General features: G+C 41.9%; 1 protein-coding gene across 1 annotated transcript in view; it reads left to right on the top strand.

Moving 5' to 3' along the window:
• Window positions 1-14,766, top strand: part of LOC140467037 (metabotropic glutamate receptor 3-like) — a 244,433-nt gene extending 229,667 nt beyond the window's left edge. The window contains exons 6-7 of the mRNA XM_072563086.1: window positions 9,470-9,644; window positions 14,043-14,766. Of these exons, the coding sequence (XP_072419187.1) occupies window positions 9,470-9,644; window positions 14,043-14,119 (252 nt within the window). The 3' untranslated portion in view covers window positions 14,120-14,766. The remainder of the gene's footprint in view (window positions 1-9,469; window positions 9,645-14,042) is intronic.
• The last annotated feature ends 4,533 nt before the right edge of the window (window positions 14,767-19,299 follow it).

The following is a 19,299-nucleotide window of genomic DNA, read 5'->3' as shown; positions in this document are numbered from 1 at the left end:
CAGAAATCGGCGGACTGTGTTCATTGGGTACCCATTCTTTTTAAAGGACTCTATACAGACAGCAAGCAAAATTAATGCCATTTACATTACATGAAATCAACTAGCCACAAAAACGACATTACCCACTCTCAGTAGTTTCTTTACAAACGGATGAGGAAGGACACCACTTCGACTGGGACAACACATCGATCCTAAGCCAAACAGAGACACGCACAAGAATTCCTAGAAGCATGGCATTCCAACCAAAACTCTATCATCAAACACATTGACTTGGATCCCATTTAGCACCCCCTGAGAAAAAGTACAGGAAATGACATCGCTATAGGAAATGATGTCAGCACAGGAAATGAAATCACCAACCATAGGAAACTCAAACATATAAATAGAAAGCGGGCTATACCACCTGTGCTTCATTCAGACGCTCACTGAAAATGTTACCTAGTATGGTGACGAAACATCTGAAAATGATCCTTCTAGCTCAGCGAGCAAACCTATATCCAGATCAGCTGTTATTAAATTTGAAAGGATTCAGAAACGACTTATAAAGGTGTTTCCAAGGTTGGAGGGTTTGAGCTATAGGGAGAGGCTGAATAGGTTGGGACTGTTTTCCCTGGAGCATCGGAGGTTGAAGGATCATGTTGCAGCTATACAGGACATAGCTTATAGAGGCTTATAAAATCGTGAGGGGCATGGATAGGGTGAATAGGTCTTTTTGCTAGGGTAGGGGAATCCTTAACTAGATGGCATAGGTTTAAGGTGAAAGGGAAAAACTTAAAAGGGACCTGAGGGACAACTTTCTCCCACAGAGGATGGTGTGTGTATGGAATGTGCTGTCAGAGAAAGTGGTGGAGGCTGGTACAATGACAGCATTTAAAAGGCATCTGGATTGATATATGAATAGGAAGGGTTTAGAGGGATATGGGCCAAATGCTGTCAATGGGACTACATTTATTTAGGATATCTGGTCAGCATGGATTAGTTGAAACAGGATCTGTTTTCATGCTGTACAGCTCTATGACTCTGACTGAGTTGCTTTCTGGATCATTTCAGAGAGCAATCGAGAGTCAGCCACATGGCTATGGGCCTGGAGTCACATGTAGGCCAGATTGGGTAAGGATGGAAGTTTCCTTCCTTGAAAAGTTTCACTGAGCTAACTGTTTTCATGACCATCTGGTAGTCACCATTACTGGCTGGTGACTATTACACTATTAGCTTTCTATTCAAGAACTGTTTCATCTGAATTCTCCAGATAGCACTGTAGGATATAAACCCATCTGGATCATTCGTCAAGGCTTCTGAACTCTTTTAATTAGAACAAAACCTGGAAAAGCTCAGCAAGTCTGGTGGCAGCTAGAGAGAGAGAGAGAGAGACAAGTCAAAGTAAAATACTGAGGCTGCTGGAAATCTAAAACAATCTCAGAAAATGCTAGAGAAGCTCAGCAGGTCTGTCAGCACCTATGGACATTGAAAGAGAGTTCACATTCTGAGTCCAATATGACATTTTAGAACAGTTCAGAAGTGGAAAATGAGGTGTTGTTCTTCCAGCCTGCACTGAGCTTCCCTGGAGCACTGCAGCAAAACCGGGACAGAGATGTTGGCCAGGGGACAGGGTAGGGGGTTAAAGTGGCAGGCAACTGGAAGCTCAGGGTCATTTTTTTTTGCAAAAAGAACACAAGTGTTCTGCAAAGCTTTCACCCAATCTATGCTTTGTCTCCCCAATGCAGAGGAGACCACATTGGGAGCAGCGAATGCAGCAGACTAGATTGTGGGGAGTGCAGGTAAAGTGCTGCTTCACTGGAAGGTGTTCATGGGCCCTTGGATACTGAGGAAGGAGGAGGAAAATGGGCAGGTGTTATACATCAATTATACGGGTCATTCTCTATCTCTCTCTCTATCTCTCTCGGCTCCACCTTCGCCCATGCACTCGCTGTCTTCCCCCCACCCCTGACTTTAGCATATAAGTGACCTTTTCCTAGGTATAATCAGTTCTGAGGAGGGTCACTTGAAACATTCACTCTGTTTCTGTCTCCACAGATGTTTCCAGACCTGCTGAGTTCCTCCAGCACTTCCTGCTTTGGTTTGCCCTTACTTGATTGATTGATTTATTGTTGTCGCATGTACCAAGATACAGTGAAAAGGGTTGTTTTGTGTGTTCTGCAAGCAGACCGGACCATACATAGTGCATCAGGGTAACAGAACCGAGTGCAGAATACAGTGTTACAGCTACAGAGAAGGTGCGGAGAGAGATCATCACTAACATTTGAGAGGTCCATTGTAAAGTCTGATAATAGTGGGGAAGAAGCTGTTCTTGAAGTTGTTCATTCGTGTATTCAAACTTTTATATTTTCTGCCTAGCAGAAGAGGTTGGAAGAGAGTATAACCAGGATGGGAGGGGTCTTTGATGATGTTAGTTGTTTTCCCGAGGCACTGGGAAGTGTAGATGGAGTCAATGGGTGTAAGGCTGGTTTGTCTGATGGACTGGGCTGTGTTCACAACTCTCTGTAGTTTCTAGCGGCCTTAGGCAGAGCAGAGACCAAACTGCGCTGTGACACATCCACACAGGATGCACTGTCCTTTATTAAGTTCCCCTGCTTTTTCTCCCTCCCTAGTGTGAACCATATTCTGTTCCACGTCCTCAACATGCAGCTCCTGCCCTTCCCTGTCCCAGTGACTCTTGCCTCTACATGCTAGTTTGCTCCCTTCCTTCCTCCTGCCCATTTCTGTGCCCCCCAACCACCACATCCTTGATTTTCCATTGCCAGCCAATCAATCCACCTAGCCCGCTTTTCTGTCCACCTTTTGAGTAGATCTTCACTTGCCTGGCCCAATCAAGTCTGATGGAATCAACCAGGATGGGCCGGGCTAGCCTTCACCCTGAACAAAGCAGAGAGCTGATGACTCAGGCATGTCATGGGCTGGTGGATCTGTGAGGCTTCAGTCCTTACATTGAAAGTCTTTGAGCAAATAAATGGTTTGTTTACATTAGAATCATAGAATCCCTACAGTGTGGAAGCAGACCATCCATCCCATCAAGTCACACCAACCCTCTGAAGATCATCCACCCAACTCTGTAACCCTGCATTTACCATGGATAATCCATCTAATCTGCACAATCATGGACTGTGAGAGGAAGTCCAGACAGAGGTTTGGAGAATGTACAATCCCTACACACAACAGGGGCAGGGGTCACCTGAGACTGGAATTGAACCCAGGTCCCTGGTGCTGTGAAGCAGCAGTGCTAACCACTGTGCTACCATGCTGCCCACGTTAGTGAGGATGTTTCTATTCACCCAATCCTGGTGGGAGCAGTCTGCCTCAGCAGTTAAACACCTCAAAGCTATGAGGTGCATAAGCATATGTTTCCCATTCCTGACTGACAACCATTGTACCTGTTAACACAGTTCCACTCAGTTGAAGAGTTAATAAGCTTTATGACATTATCACCCTATTACAAAACTGCTTCCCAACTATTGGGAGACCTGACCCAACTGAAAAGTTGTGAAAATTAAACCAAAGCACTTGAACCTGTCATCGGGAAACGACATTTTTGTCTCCTTCCCATTAATGTTCCTGAGGCACCGTTCAGAAAGTATGAAGAATTCCAACCATTAACTCTGTTTCTCTCTCTCTTCAAAGATGCTGTCTGATTTTTTTTCTGTTCTTTTTTCAGATTTCTGGCATTCATAGTATTTAGTTTTTTTCCTGTACAATATTGGCCCAGTAACATAGCCACTATGTTGCTGAAACATACAATTAGCACATTAGAATAAAACTGTTTTGCACATTGTCATCAACTTAGTTTGACAAGTGATTTCAGACACTACATAATACAGTAAGCTCAGAGTCAAATTATACTTGGATCAGTTGGTATCTCCATGTAACATTACGAAGTGAAAATGTCACAGAGTCAATTTCAAGCCAAAATTCTAACATGAATTTGATTTCTTATGTCACAAAGCTGCTCCCTTTTTTTTCTAAAAGCTGTTCCTTGGCTCAAGGAGACTCTGTCCTTGATTATTTTCAGAGGGGTAATAAACCGGGCTGGGCTCCGATCAGTCTGGTTTGGTACAGAGATGGAATGGATTGAGAGGCCTTTTGTTTATATGTAAACAGATGAGATTTCAGGGCAAAGTGGTCATGTTTTAGAAGTGACCTGTATAATGAAAGGGGACTGGTCAGCTCTCTAGCTGAGCTGAGCAGTTTTAGTTCAGTCTTAAACTGGGAAATTCAACAGGGAGCTGTGTGGAAACTCTCGCGCTCTCTTTTCTGTCCTTTAACTTTAACCCGTAAGCATGTGTTCTATTTATACTGGTTTTTAAAGGGAGTTTGCTTATTGGGACTGTTGTGTATATTTGGAACAGAATAATTCAGTCTAATTGGATAGGCTGAATTCTGTAGGGGTTCTTTATTCTGTTCTTTGTGTTTCATTGTGTAATTTTGTGAATAAATTTTTGTCTGTTTTAAAATCTAGTAGTCTACCTAGCTATCTTACTCCGGGTAATTTTCACTGTACACTTACCGAAACAAATTGCAAAGTTAGGTCTAGGGCTGCGTGCTTTGAGTGGTCTGGCCTAGTCCATTACAGATTGGGGGCTCTTTGCGGGATTTTAAACAGTGAGTGGTCAGTGCTTGTGTCTTTATTTCAGGTGTTGGTTTGGTTGGTTAGACAAAGCTTGGAATAGTAAAGGCTCTTTCAGTCGCCAGAGGTTTTCTGGATGTGGATGCCGTGATTTTGGAAAGTTTTGCAAAAAGTGAATAAGACCAAGTTGCAAAAATAGGCAGAGAAGCTTCATTTGGAACTGCCTGCTTCTGTGAGGAAATGAGAGATAATTACAGCAGTAGCTCAATGTTTAAACTTGCTGGAGAAACCATCAGAATCTATAACGATGGCAAGAATTCAATTGTAAATGAAGCAGCTTGAGCAAGAGGTGAGGGGTAAGGAAAGGGCAGCAGAAATGAAACAGTTTGAGTGACGATTAAAAGCAGAACAGACAGAAAAAGATCAGCAGAAGAGAGGGAAAAAGAGAGAGCAGAGAAAGAAAAAGAAAGCTTTTGAACTTCAAAGACTGATACTTGAAAAGGCAAATCAGCTTAAAAGGCTGTCGATAAAGGCTGAGAGTCGGCTCAGTGAGGAAGTAGTGCAAACTTATGGGGAAGAGCAGAGAGTTAAAACAGCAAGGTTAGCAGCTGAAGGGGATGATGATTCTGAGCTGGTCCATAAAACACAGTTTGGCTTCCAGAATCAATCTCAGTCCATGAGGGATAGAAACTGCGGCAAAGAGAGATCCTCATGTGGAAAGGGAAAGGTAGATCTCAGTGATGATCAAAAGGAGAACTTACCACAGGGTGAAAAAGAAACTCTTGAGGGGGACAAAGAAGTTAAAAAAGCGCCTGTGTTTTCATTGTTATAAAGTGGGCCACACAAAACCACAGTGTTGGTGGGCTAGGAGAAAGCCAGATGTAGGTAAACCAGACAAGCCTGGGAGTTTTGTTGGACTAGTAATAAAAAGCACAAGGGAAGTTAGACAACTGCCTCAGAGTGTACAAATGATCAGAGGTTGGTTAAGGAGGAAGTGCCAGATCTGCTGAAAAAATGTACATGCAAGAGTAAAGTTTACTCACATAGGCCAAGAGCAGTAGATAAGGAGGTTACAATATGAAGGGACACAGGATATGTACTCCTGAGGGACTATTGCCAGGAAGGGTGCTGGTAACAGGAATTCATGGTGAGACAAAAAGTGCTCAATTATGTAAAGTGAGGCTAGAGAGTCCAGAGAAGAGTGCAGAATCTGTGGTAGGAGTACTGGACAAACCCTCAGCTCAAGGAATATAATCTGTCCTTGCAAATGATAGAGCTGATTCACCAATAGGTGGGCTGCCTACTCTAGTTGAAAAGCCAGTGGAGACATGGGCAACTGAAGACCTAGAGAATGTTTATCCAGGAATTTTCCTTGATTATATGATCACAGCATCGCAGAGACACAAGTTGAAGCAGGAGAGATCAAAAGGCACAGATAAGGAAGCTGATGTATTGTTACCTGAAACTTTCTTTGATCAGATAAGTGGAGCAGAGAAGATGCAAATAGGTAAACATGCCAATATTTTTAGCTCTGATTGAATTACAGTAGAAAGATGAGGAATAAAAACAGTTATATCAAAAGACATTTACAAAGAAAGAAAGTGAATGCATTCCTGTGTGTTATTACTTAACAAATGATGTCTTAATAAGGAAATGGAGACCATCACACATTCAAGTAGATCAGAAATGGGTAGAGATTCATCAAATTGTTTTGCCAGTAGGGTATAGAAAGGAGGTGCTATGAGCCGTGCATGAGCTACCACTTAGAGGTCATTTTGGGGTGAGGAAAACACAAGCTAAAATACAAAGATATTTTTTACTGGCCTGGATTACACAAGGATGTAATTGAGTTTTGTCAGACGTGTCATCCATGTCAGCTAATCGGAAAACCACAGGCAGTAATAACACCTGCACCTTTAATACCTACTCCAGCATTTGAGGAACCTTTCACAAGAGTCTTTATCAATTGTGTAGGTCCCCTACCTCAAACAAAAAGTGGGAATAAGGATTTATTAACAATAATGGATGTGTCGACTAGATTTCCATAGGCTATCCCATTATGCAACATCACAGCTAAAAGGGATGTAGAAGAATTACTTAATTTTTGTTATTAGATACAGACTACCAATAGTGATCCTGTCAGATCAAGGATCAAACTTCACATCCAAACAATTCAAGGAGGTTATGGATAACTTGGGAATAAAGCAATTCAAATCTACTGCGTACCATCCAGAATCACAGGGAGCGCTAGAGAGATGACATCAAACACTGAAGACCACTTGAGGGCTTATGGTCAGGATTATCTAGGCGATTGGGATAAGGGAGTTCCATTTGTACTTTTTGTGATCAGAGATGCACCGAATGAATCGACCAAGTTCAGTACATTTGAATTAATTTTGGGGCATGAAGTAAAAGGACCATTAAAATTGATTAAGGAGAAATTAATTAGTCAGCATTTAGAGACCACCCATTTGGACTATGTGTCAAATTTTAGAGAATGATTAAATAGAGTTGGAGAACTGGTTAGGCAACATTTAAAGGTATCACAGCACACAATAAAACAGGAAGCCAATAAAAAATCACATTCGCAATTTTGTAATTGGGGAATAAGAAATTGGTGTTACTTCCAGTAATAGGTGAGCCTTTAAAAGCAAGGTTTAGTGGACCTTGTCAAATTGAGAGGGAATTGAGTGAGGTGAACTACTTGATAAGGATTCCAGACAGGAAGAAATCTCACAGACTGTGTCATGTGAATACGCTGAAAAGGTATTTTGATTGGGAAGGAAAGCAAGAGGAGAAGGTATTAATGATTACAGCACAGAAGGAAGAGCCATGTTCAGAGGATTTTGAGTTATTTATTCCTCAAATCAAATCGGACAATGGGGAAGTTGCCAAAAATTGGGATAAATTTTTCAGTTACCTTCGACAAGAAAATCAAAATGACCTGAAAGACTTATTGCTATCTCATGGGAAGATAAGTGGAAATAAACTGGGAAGTACTAAGATAATTGTGCATGATGTAGAGATAGGAAATGCTATTCTGATTAAGCAACATCCTTATAGGCGTAACCCTCTAAAGTTGGCACAGGTTCAGAAGGAGATGCCAGTGATGTGGGTGCCGGTGCGGTGCTCCTGCAGGAGGATGACGAGGGAATAGAAAGACCCATCGGGTATTTTTCCAGGAATTTGAACGTTCATTAACAGAAATATTCAACAGTGAAGAGACTTTAAACTTGATGTTGACATTACAACATTTCAGTGTTTATATTACCAGCAATGCACCTGAGACAAACATATACACTGATCACAACCATTGACATTTGTGGAAACATTTAAGGACAAAAATACCAGACTGTTTGGATGGAGCTTGTTGTTGCAGCCGTTCAATTTGACAATTGTGCAGGTGGCAGGTCACGGAAACGTGATTGGCGATACGTTATCGAGTTTCAAATGAGATACGGAGGCATTCGGTGGTGGGTGTACCGCGGCCTGAATTTGCACAGGGTTGTGCATGTTTGCATGTTTATAGTTAGTATAGTGTATATGTGTGTTTAGACTACTAACAGGGTTTTACAGGGTTAAAGGTGAAGCCATCTTTTGGTATTGACGGTTCATTTTTCTTAAGGGAGGGGAAATGTCACAAAGTTAGTCCCTTTTTTTCTAAAAACTGTCCTTGGCTCAAGGAGACTCTGTCCTTGATTATTTTCAGGGGGGTAATAAACCGGGCCGAGCTCCGATCAGTCTGGTTTGGTACAGAGATGGAATGGATTGAGAGGCCTTTTGTTTGTATGAGACTTCAGGCCGAAGTGGTCATGTTTTAGAAGTGACCTGTATAAAGAAAGGGAAGTGGTCAGGTATTTAGCTGAGCTGAGGAGTTTTAGTTCAGTCCTGAACTGGTGAGAAATTCAACAGGGAGCTGTGTGGAAACTCTCTCTCTCTCTCTCTTTTCTGCCCTTCAACTTCAACCTGTAAGCATATGTTCCATTGAAAGGGAGTTTGTTTATTGGGATTGTTGTGTATATTCAGAACAGCATAATTAAGTCTCGCTGGATAGGTTGAGTTCTGTAGGGATTCTTTATTCTGTTCTTTGTGTTTCACTGTGTAATTTTGTGAATAAACTTTTGTCTGTTTTAAAATCTAGTAGTCAACCTCGCTATCTTACTCCAGGAATTTTCACTGTACACTTAGCAAATCAAATTGCAAAGTTATGGTCTGGGGCTGCCTGCTTAAGAATGTTTTGAGTGGTCTGGCCTAGTCCATAAAACTTTGAAAACAAAGGCAAAAATTACCATTAACATTGTAGCCATTGTAAATATCGCAACACAATCGTCAAACTGCTTGAGAATTGTTACAATTCAGACGGAGGCCATTCAGCCCACCGTGATTGCACCGTTTGTCTGAGCATTGACTCAGTGGCAAACTCCTGTCTTTTCCCCGTAACCATGCACATTATTCTATTTAAACAATCAGCCAATACCCTTTTGAACACCTTAATTGAACAAACACATTGGCTGTTCCAAAGATAGCAATATCAACAGTAATTTATACTCTATGGCTTTTTGAAAAGTGAGATTGATTTCAGAACACCTTGATTCCTGGATTCCCAATCCATGGAATTCCCTCCCTAATGGCATTATGGATATACCCACAGCATCTGGACTGCAGTAGTTCAAGAAGGCAGCTCACCCCCACCTCCTCAAGACACAACTAGGGATGGGCAATCAATGCTGGGCCCAGCCAGCAAAACCCACATCCCCTGAATGAAAACCATGTCAGGAAAACTAACTCTTGATTTTGATCTGGAACAAGCACCTTTATAATTTGGGGTTAGTTTTATCTCCAAGCTATAAGAATGAGTTCAAAAGTTTAATACTTGCTTTTGTTCTGCAGGTTCAGACGACGACCATGTGCATCTCCGTCAGTCTGAGCGGCTTTGTGGTGTTAGGCTGTCTCTTTGCACCAAAGGTGCACATTATTGTGTTTCAACCACAGAAGAATGTAACCAGCCACAGACTGACCATGAACAGGTTCAGTGTCAGCGGAACTGTCACTAGTCACTCACATTGTAAGTAAATAAAGGGGGATAATTCCATTGCTTTTCTGTTTGTTACCTGCACCTTTGGCAGCAGAACATGTGAAACCCTGAAATAACAGACATCAATGCTGCAGCCACCACCACTCAGAAGTTTTTAACCTGTATAAATTACCATGAAACCTTCTTCAATCATCCTCACCACACACAAGGTTTTAGATCAGAGTGGTGCTGGAAAAGGACATCAGGTCAGGCAGCATCCGAGGAGCAGGAGAATCAACATTTTGGGCAGAATACCTTCATCAGGAATAGAGGCAGGGAGTCTCTGGGGTGGATAGAGAAATGAGAGGGGGGTGGGGTGGGGGAAGATAGCAAAGAGTACAATAGGTGAATGGGGGTGGGGATGGAGGTGATAGGTCAGAGGGGAAGGTGGAGTGGATAGGTGAGAAGGAAGGTTGGCAGGTAGGACAGGTCTTGGGGACGGTGCTGAGCTGGAAGGTTGGAACTGGGTAAGGTGGGGGGAGGGGAAATGAGGAAACTGGTCACGTCCACATTGATGCCCTGGGGTTGAAGTGTTCCGCGGGGGAAGATGAGGCGTTCTTCCTCCAGGCATCGGGTGGTGAGGGAGCGGCAGTGGAGGAGGCCCAGGACCTGCATGTCCTCGGCAGAGTGGGAGGGGGAGTTGATCTTTGGGGCACGGGGCAGTGGGTTGATTGGTGCGGGTGTCCCAGAGATGTTCCCTAAAGTGCTCTGCGAGGAGGCGTCCAGTCTCCCCAATGTAGAGGAGACCGTATCGGGAGCAACAGATACAACAAATGACATTGGTGAATGTGCGGCTGAAACTTTGATGGATGTGGAAGGCTCCTTTGGGGCCTTGGATGGTGGTGAGGCACCGTCCCCATGATCTGTCCTAGCTGTCAATCTCCCTTCCCACCTATCCACTCCACCCTCCTCTCTGACCTATCACCTACATCCCCACCCCCATTCACCTATTGTACTCTTTGCTACCTTCCCCCACCGTCCCCTCTGACCTATCACCTCCATCCCCACCCCCATTCACCTATTGTACTCTTTGCTATCTTCTCCCCAGCCCCACCCCCCCCCACCCCCCCCATTTATCTCTCCACCCTGGAGGCTTTCTGCCTCTATTCCTGATGAAGGGCTTTTGCCCAAAACATCGATTTTCCTGCTCCTCGGATGCTGCCTGACCTGCTGTGCTTTTCCAGCAACACTCTGAACTAAACTCTGGTTTCCAGTATCTGCAGTACCCACTTTTGCCTAGTTGATCCTCCCCATTCACAATCCCACCGACATTTGTGTCCTCAGTTAAGTTGTAAATATTATATTTTATGCCCTCATTCTAATTGTTGATATCCATGATGAATAATTGGGGCGCAGTACTAATCTCTCCAGCATCCCAGAAATCCATTCCGAAAATGAACCATTTATTACAAATCCCTGTTTCCTATCCATGAACAAGTTCTTAATTCATGTCAGTATTTTACCGCCCATCCTATATGCTTTGATTTTATACCATAATTTCTTCATGTGAATAACTTTCCGAAAATCAAAATATATCACATCTTCATGATTCACCCTCATCTACTCATTATCCTCAAACAACCCCAGTAGATTTGTCAAACATGATTTCTCTTTCGTAAACCAAAGCTGACTCTATGTGACACCATTGATTTTTTTTTAAGTCTCCTGTTATTTCATCCCTTTATAATAGACTCCAGCATTTTCCCGACACTGATATTAGGCTAAAGGTTATGTAATTCCTGTTATTCTCCATTCCTCCCTTTTTAAATAGTATTTACATGTGCAATGCTCCAAACTATGGGGATTATTACAGAATCTACAGAATTTTGAAAGATGACAACCAATGCGAACAATATTTCCAGGGCCACCTCCTTTATTACCCTGGGATGTAGACTACCAGACCCTGGAGATTTATCAGCTTCCAGTCACATTAATTTCTTGGCACTGCTTTTTACTAATTTCCTTCGATTCTTCCTTCACAAAAACCTTTGCTTTCTGTGGGAAGGTTTTTTTTTACTTCTTCTGTGTAGACAGATCAGAAGTTACTGTTTAATTACTCACATGTTCCCTTTATTCTCCATTATCGATTCTGTAATGGGTTGACATATGTCTTCAATAATCTTTTTATTTTTACAAATTTATAGATGTTTTTACAGTCTGATTTTATGTTCCTTACACGTTTACTGTCATATTCTACTGTTCCTCATAATCAACACCTTGATCCTCCTTTGCTGAATTCTAAACTGCTCCTAGTCTTCAGGCTTGCTACATTTTTGAGCAACATTATCGATCTCCTCTTTGGATCTGATACTATTTTTAAGTTTCTTTGTTAGCCATGGCCATTGTGGGGTTTTTTGCCTGAAGTGGATGTATAAAAGCTGGAGTGCCTGCAATTATTGCTTAAATACTAACCATTGCCCTTAGGTAATATTATCTAGTTTATTGTGATATCAATCATGATTGGATGTTGGACCAGACTCAATGAGCCAATGGCCTAATTCTGCTCCTATATTTTATCGTCCAACTCACCCTCCATACCTTTGAAATGTCCTTGTTTAAATTTAAGGATCCTAATTTTGGAATGAACGACTTGACTTTCAATTCCAGTGAAATCATGTTATGATCACTTTTTCCTAAAGGACCTCTCACTTGAAGATTTAGCCTTCTCATAGCACAAAACCAAATCTAGAAATGTCTGTTCTTGAGTTAGTTCCACAATCTACTGACATAAAAAAAACATTGTATACACTCCAAGAATTCATCTGCTACTGTTTTATTACTAATGTGGTCTCTCCAGTTTCTATGTACATGAAAGTCACCCATGATCACTATGGCTTGCTTGTTGCATGTGTCTCTACTTTCCTGTTTAATGCCTTCCCCTAGCTCTCCATTATTATTTGGAGATCTGTAGATAACACCCATGAATGCTTTCCATCCCTGTTACTTCTTAGCTCCACACAAATTGATTTCCACACCCAATTGACCTATGTCAAGAACCTTTCTCATTACTGAAGGTGTTTCCATTTGTAGGAGAGACTAGGACCCAAGGCCTTAGAAGACCTTTTCAAATGGAGACAAGAAGAATTGTCTTCAGCCAGAGAGCGGCGAATCTGTGGAATTCATTGTTACAGAAGGCTGTGGAGGCCAGGTCATTCAGCATACTTAAAATGGAGATAGATAGGTTCTTGAGTATCAAGGGGATCAAGGGTAATGGGGAGAAAGCAGGAGAATGGGATGAGAAACTTATCATTCAATGGAAAAAGACTTGCTGGGTTGAATGGCCTAATTTCTGCCTTTGTAATTTCTGGTCTTTATGGTCTTATTGCAGTAACTTAATCTTCAACCTCACCTCCATTTCTGTTCTTGGCATTGGTCACCCTACAGCCATAAAGATAAGGGCATCATGGTACCAAAATGCTGCACCCCCAGCACAGAGAGATACCTGGGAATGTGATGTAACCTGGGGGTTGCCACGCCCCCTAGTGAGGGGATGGGTTGAGAAGGACCAGCCTTCATGGTCACCTCAGCTGGTGTGGAAATTGAGCCCACATTGTTGGCATCACTCTGCATTGCAAAGCAGAGAATCCAGCCACCTGAGCTAACTGACCACCATCCCTACAGCTTGGTCTCGATAATTGTAACCACATCATATCCATATTCGTGCTGTAAATACATCTACCCTATTGTGAATGTTCTGTCCTTGCAAGTTTTCTGTCATACTCTATTGCTCCTCTTAATCAACCCTTTGGTCCTGCTTTGCTGAATTCTAAACTGTTCCTAGTCTTCAGGCTTACTACAATTTTGAGCAACTTTATCTCTCTCCTCTATGGATCTGATACAATCTTTAATTTCCTTTGTTAGCCATGGCTGTTGTCCTTTTGCCTGAAGTGAATGTATAACTACTTGAGAGCATGCATTTGTTCCTTAAATATTAACCATTGCCTTTTAGCGATGTTATCTAGACTAATCATTATAATTGAATTAATGTAATTATTATATATGAGAGAGGGAGAGCTATGGCATAAATAGTTGATATGAGTTTTGGCCATTACACTGTTGAAAGTCTGGAGTTGACCTCATCACCATTGAGTCAGACTGAGAAAACTGACCAATATTCAAGCCCCTCATCAGTGCACCTGGGAAACACCTGATTGTGGACTTGTGCATGAGGATGGGATTGGACTCAGCTGTGATGCCTGTCTGAGTTGAACAGCCTCTGACACATGTAGCCTTGGCTGACATCAAGAAAGGACATTAATGCTGAGGAGTCAAACAGCGAGAAGAACCAGATCAAACAGGAACGAAAGCAGTGGAAGTATAGAATTTTATTTGAATGATTGTGTATTGCTACACTCGGAGTAACTTGTCTTGATGCTCTTGCTTTTACAGCATCTGCCAGTGCCCATTATGTTCCTACTGTTTGCAATGGAAGAGAAATTCTAGACTCAACTACGTCATCTTTGTGAGATTGTTTCCTAATACAGCTGTCAAACTGTTGTACTGTTGAATCTGCGCACACTGTGCTATGGTGAACCAGTAACCTGTTTTTGTAGAAACAGCGTAATAAATTATTTTTAAGGGCTGTAAATAACTAATAGTACTCTTGGATTTTTTGGTTAATAGTATTTTATCCTGTAAATAACTATTATTTACATACATTGTTATAAACTGTTTACTTAGGACAAGTACTGTATGAAATATGACAAACTGACTATTATAAAGTTTTGAGGTTTTATTATCACTTGATGTATTTGCAATAGAATGCTTAGTAATTTTTATGTTGTATATATAAATAGTTACATTATGTAACTTATGGTTCTAACAGCACAAAACAAGACTTCATTGTAAAATAAATTGAATAAAAACCTGACTACTGATAGGACTGATTTAGTACTCAGTATTTTTAATTTATGTAGCAACTTTCTCTCAATGGAGTTGTCCGAGATTTTTATAAGACTCAGTAGAAATCATTGCAAAACTATGCCTTGTTCTCCTGCCTAACCACTTCTCTGTAAACAAAAAGGTGTTAAATAACTTATTACAATGATTTTTCCCCAACATGTCGTGCAACCACCCTCCCCCTCCCCCACCTCGGTCATATACAATAAACAGCTATTTTGTTTGACAAATCTCAGTTGTTTCCTTTTTTAACTCTGAAAATGATTTTATTATATTGATGAATGCAGCAGCAATTTTTCTCGCAAGGTGTGAAGGTAATGGTCTGGATCTTTTGAAATAACTGGTTGAACCAAAGTATAATTAAATGGTTCTTATTTGGATTAGGTTGGAAGTTGAATCTGTTATTCCTCTCCAGTCAGAAGTCACACCACACCAAGTCATACTCCAATAGGTTTATTTGAAATCACAAGCTTTCAGGTTTACCTAACGAAGGAGCAGTGCTTTGGAAGTTTGTGATTTCAGATAAACCTGTTGGAAACACCCTGGAGTTGTTCAGGGAGAGGTGGGCACTGCAGGGAGTGGAGTGTTTTATTTCCCCCTCCAACTCTATTTTGATTTAATCCCTGCCCTCCCCTTCACTTTTTTGGTCACACAGCATTTCCCATTGATGAGAAGGCTTGTCACTGGCCACTCGGGTGTTTCTTCCTGCTGGTGGAAAATGAATAAAGATTTGTACCCCTTATGTCTCTCACTGTGTCTCACACCTGCACACACACAGCATGGGTGCTGGGGAAAAAATAAGCACTACTGCTGCGAGGTGGTAGTGTGGAGGATGGGTAAAACCAGGAGATTTAGAATCTCCTTAGTTAAAAAAATTAAACTGGGAGATTGAGTCTCCTCAGTTTAGGGGACTGACTCTGTGAAAAAAAAACCTGTTGGACTATAACCTGGTGCAGTGTGACTTCTGACATTGTCCACCTCAGTCCAACACCAGCCTCTCCACATCACTCTCTCCAAGTTAATTTCCTTAGATATTTTACAACCACAGTTATCACTAACATTGCTTCTCTCCCTAACCCCATGCAAACCTTGAAGTCCCATGAAGATTGATCTGGCTTCCTTCTTTTCCTCATTTTCATACAGCATTTTTGGCGATATGGGGCAGCTGCTGTGTGATGCCATCTCTCTCCCATTTCTTTCAACCCTCCTACTGGGCTCTATTGAACAGACTGCTCCAAACAGGCAGTCTTGGGGATGTCATATCTTATTCAGGCAGATCTAAGCCATAATCTTCGGTTTAAACACAAATCCAGGTTCAGATCACCCTCCCATCACCCAATCAATGGTTGGCATTTTAAGCACACCCTCTCACTGGGGTGGAGTGACATGGAGAGAAATTGGAGCACTGTGTGGTACAGAGTGATCAGGGAGACCTCACCATGAAATACAAAAATAGGTCAAATGTAGCTTCAGCAAGTGATCAGGGAAGCAAATGGATTGTAGGTTAGTTACAGCTATACATGGCCTTGGGGGAGACCACATCCAGTTCCATCTCCTCTTTGAGAAACCAATTTAATTGCTTCAGAAGAAGTTCAGAGAAAGTTCAATCAACTCCTTTTTGGGGTGAAAGGCTTATTAAAGGGTCTGTATCTGTTGTAATTTAGAAGAACACAAGTCAGTCTTTTTAAAACAAAATAGGATCCTGAGGGGTTTGGATACAAGGGGGAAGTTTCCTCTTGTGAAGAAGAATAATAACAATTTCAGGCACAGTTTAAGAATAAGAGGTCTCCTTTTTGTAATGCAGATGAAGAGATATTCTTTTCCCTGACGATGCTGAACTATTGAATTCTCTTCCCCAGAAGGAGGCTGTGTATTTACATTTGTTCAAGATTGAGTCAGATTATTAACTGACAAAGGTGTCAAGGGTTATAGCTGCAGACAGGAACATGGAACTAAGACACCAATCAAATCAGCCATGATCTTACTGCATGGCAGAGGAGGATTGAAGGGCTGAACGGCCTCCTACAGGAAAGGGGAGGGAGGTGTAACTAAGTAACAATACAGAGGTTATCATACCTATATTCCAGCTGCCTCACCTGAAGATTTCTGTACCTGTGTCTGTGTGTGTGTGAGTGAGTGAGTGAGTGAATGAGTGAGTGAAAGAGAGACAGAGAGAAGTGGGAGGGGGGGGGGAAATGGAGAACAGTTCTGATCAGAAATCTAGTGCCCAACAAATGTCTCCCACCTCATGGTTCTACCCAACCTGGTGTGCTGCCCCACCTTCTCTCCTCTTCAGATCCAAGAGATCCAAGCCCCCCCCCCCTCCCTAAACCCCCATACTGGTCCTGCCTGCCAGCTGCCAACAATATTCCCCAACCACCTTCCAAGGGGGCAGCACTGAGATTTTCTGGGACTGAAGAACTGGCAACCATTTGATTGAGGGAAGAGGTAACTGTCAAGGGCAGAACCTGCTCCCAAATAAGGGCAGAAATCGTGACTACAATCACAATTAGTGGTCATGTTGATGGGGGCAATATAATTGGTGGTAGAGATTACTGAGTGCAGACATGAACATGACACCAGAAGGCTGTAGGGCTGCTTGATACCAGCATGCAGGACCTCTCCACAGAGCTGCTGAGGAACCTGGAGCGGGAGCAGATTGATTGAATTGTCATCATCCACCAATGACATTCGCAGGACTAGAAAAGATTTAAACAGATAGGATCAGAAACTACAAGTTAACATTCCATTAGCCCTTCCTGGTTGCCTGCTGTCCCTGTGTGCTAGTTTTCAGTGCACAAGTCCTTTTGCGTTGTAGCTTTCTGCAATTTCTCTCCATTTAAATAATTCTCTGTTCTTCCGTTCTCCCTTCCAAAATGAACAACTTCATATTTTCCCGCATTACAAACCATTTGCCAACTTTTTGCCCACTTACTTAACCTACCAATATCTCTCTCTAATCTGTTCATATCCCTCTCACACCCTGCCTTTCCACCTATTTTTGTATTGGCTGCAAGCCAGTCGCTTCCTTCCAAGTCATTAATGTATATTGTAAACAGACATGGTCCCAGCACTGATCCCTGTGGAACTCTATGGCTCACAGGTTTCCAACCTCAAAAACAAACCCTAATCCCACTCACTGTTCACTGTCTATTTGTGAATTCTCTATCCAGGCTAATATACAACATCCAAAACAGTGGGCTCTTACCTTAGCACATGAACATAGAATATTGAATATTACTGTAATATTCAATGTTGCACCGACCTATGGAATCAATCTGAAGCCCATCTATCCAACACTATTCCATTTCCATCCATATATTTATCCAATTACAATTTTAATTCCCTTAAAGTTGGTTAGTCTGCTATTGTTACAGATAGTGTGTTCCATGCCCCTACTATTCTGAGTAAAGAAACTACCTCTGACATCTGTCTTATATCTATCACCCCTCAATTTAAAGCTATGTCCCTTTGTGAAAGTCATCACCATCTGAGGAAAAAGGTTGTCACTGTCCACCCTATCTAACCCTCTGATTATCTTATATGTCTCAATTAAGTCATCTCTCAACCTTCTTCTCAACCAACGAAAACAGCCTCAAGGCCCTCAGCCTTTCCTCATAAGACCTTCCCTCCAGACCAGTAAATCTCCTAGTAAATCTCCTCTGAACCCTTTCCAAAGCTTCCCCATCCTTCCTATAATGTGGTGACCAGAACTGTACACAATACTCCAAGTGTGGCCACACCAGAGTTTTACAACTGCAGCATGGCTCCAAAATTCAAGCCCTCTACCAATAAAAGCTAACACACCTTATGCCTTCTTAACAACCCTCTGAACTTAGGTGGTAGGTTTCAAGGATCTATGTGCATGGACACCGAGATCTCTCTCTGCTCTTCTACACTATCAAGAATCTTACCATGAGTTCAGTATCTTCATTTCTGTTACTCCTTCGAGAGTGAATCACCTCACACTTTTCGACATTAAACTCCATTTGCCACCTCTCAGCCCAACTCTGCAGTTTTTCTATGTCCCTCTGTAACCTGCAACATCCTTCAGCACTATTCATAACTCCATTGTAAATTTACTAACCCATCCGTCTACGCCCTCATCCAGATCATCTATAAAATGACAAACACCAGTGGCCCCAAAACAGATCCTTGCGGTACACCACTAGTAACTGAACTCCAGGATGAACATTTCCCATCAACCACCACCCTCCGTCTTCTTCCAGCTAGCCAATTTCTGATCCAAACCACTAAATCACCCTCAATCCTGTTATAACACAGGGTAAACCCTCCTGCTCAATTTAACACACAACACAGAAAAGATTTATCCCATGCAGTAATCTGCGAAAATTCGAGAAGCCAAGAACTATTTAAAGTAAAAATTAACAACTTTATTTCTTAAAATATAACTGAGAATAATAAACTAACAACTATTTACAACTCCTTCCTCTAACCTAACTTTTACCTTGCCTTCTACAATACTAGTCCAATAAAACTCCCGATTAAGATTTACAAAACAAACTTCTTATCTCAAAACCAGGCAGCTTTCGGTTCTTGTCCGTATCCCAGTCTTCTTTTTCCCTCCCAACTGTTCAAATTTTCCCTGGTCTTATACCCCCAAAGCATTGAATTGTGACATTGGCTTTTAAGATTGTCAATGTACTAAATTCAAACTGGATTGGCAGGTGGCATTTTTGAGGTATAATATAAACTGATTGGCCGAATTCAAATTTGTTTTTTTTGT

The sequence above is a fragment of the Chiloscyllium punctatum genome, chromosome 44, assembly GCF_047496795.1.
Source record: "Chiloscyllium punctatum isolate Juve2018m chromosome 44, sChiPun1.3, whole genome shotgun sequence".
Classification (NCBI taxonomy): domain Eukaryota; kingdom Metazoa; phylum Chordata; class Chondrichthyes; order Orectolobiformes; family Hemiscylliidae; genus Chiloscyllium; species Chiloscyllium punctatum.
The sequence above is the reverse complement of the archived record's forward strand: the minus strand, read 5'-3'. Positions and strand labels throughout refer to the sequence as shown.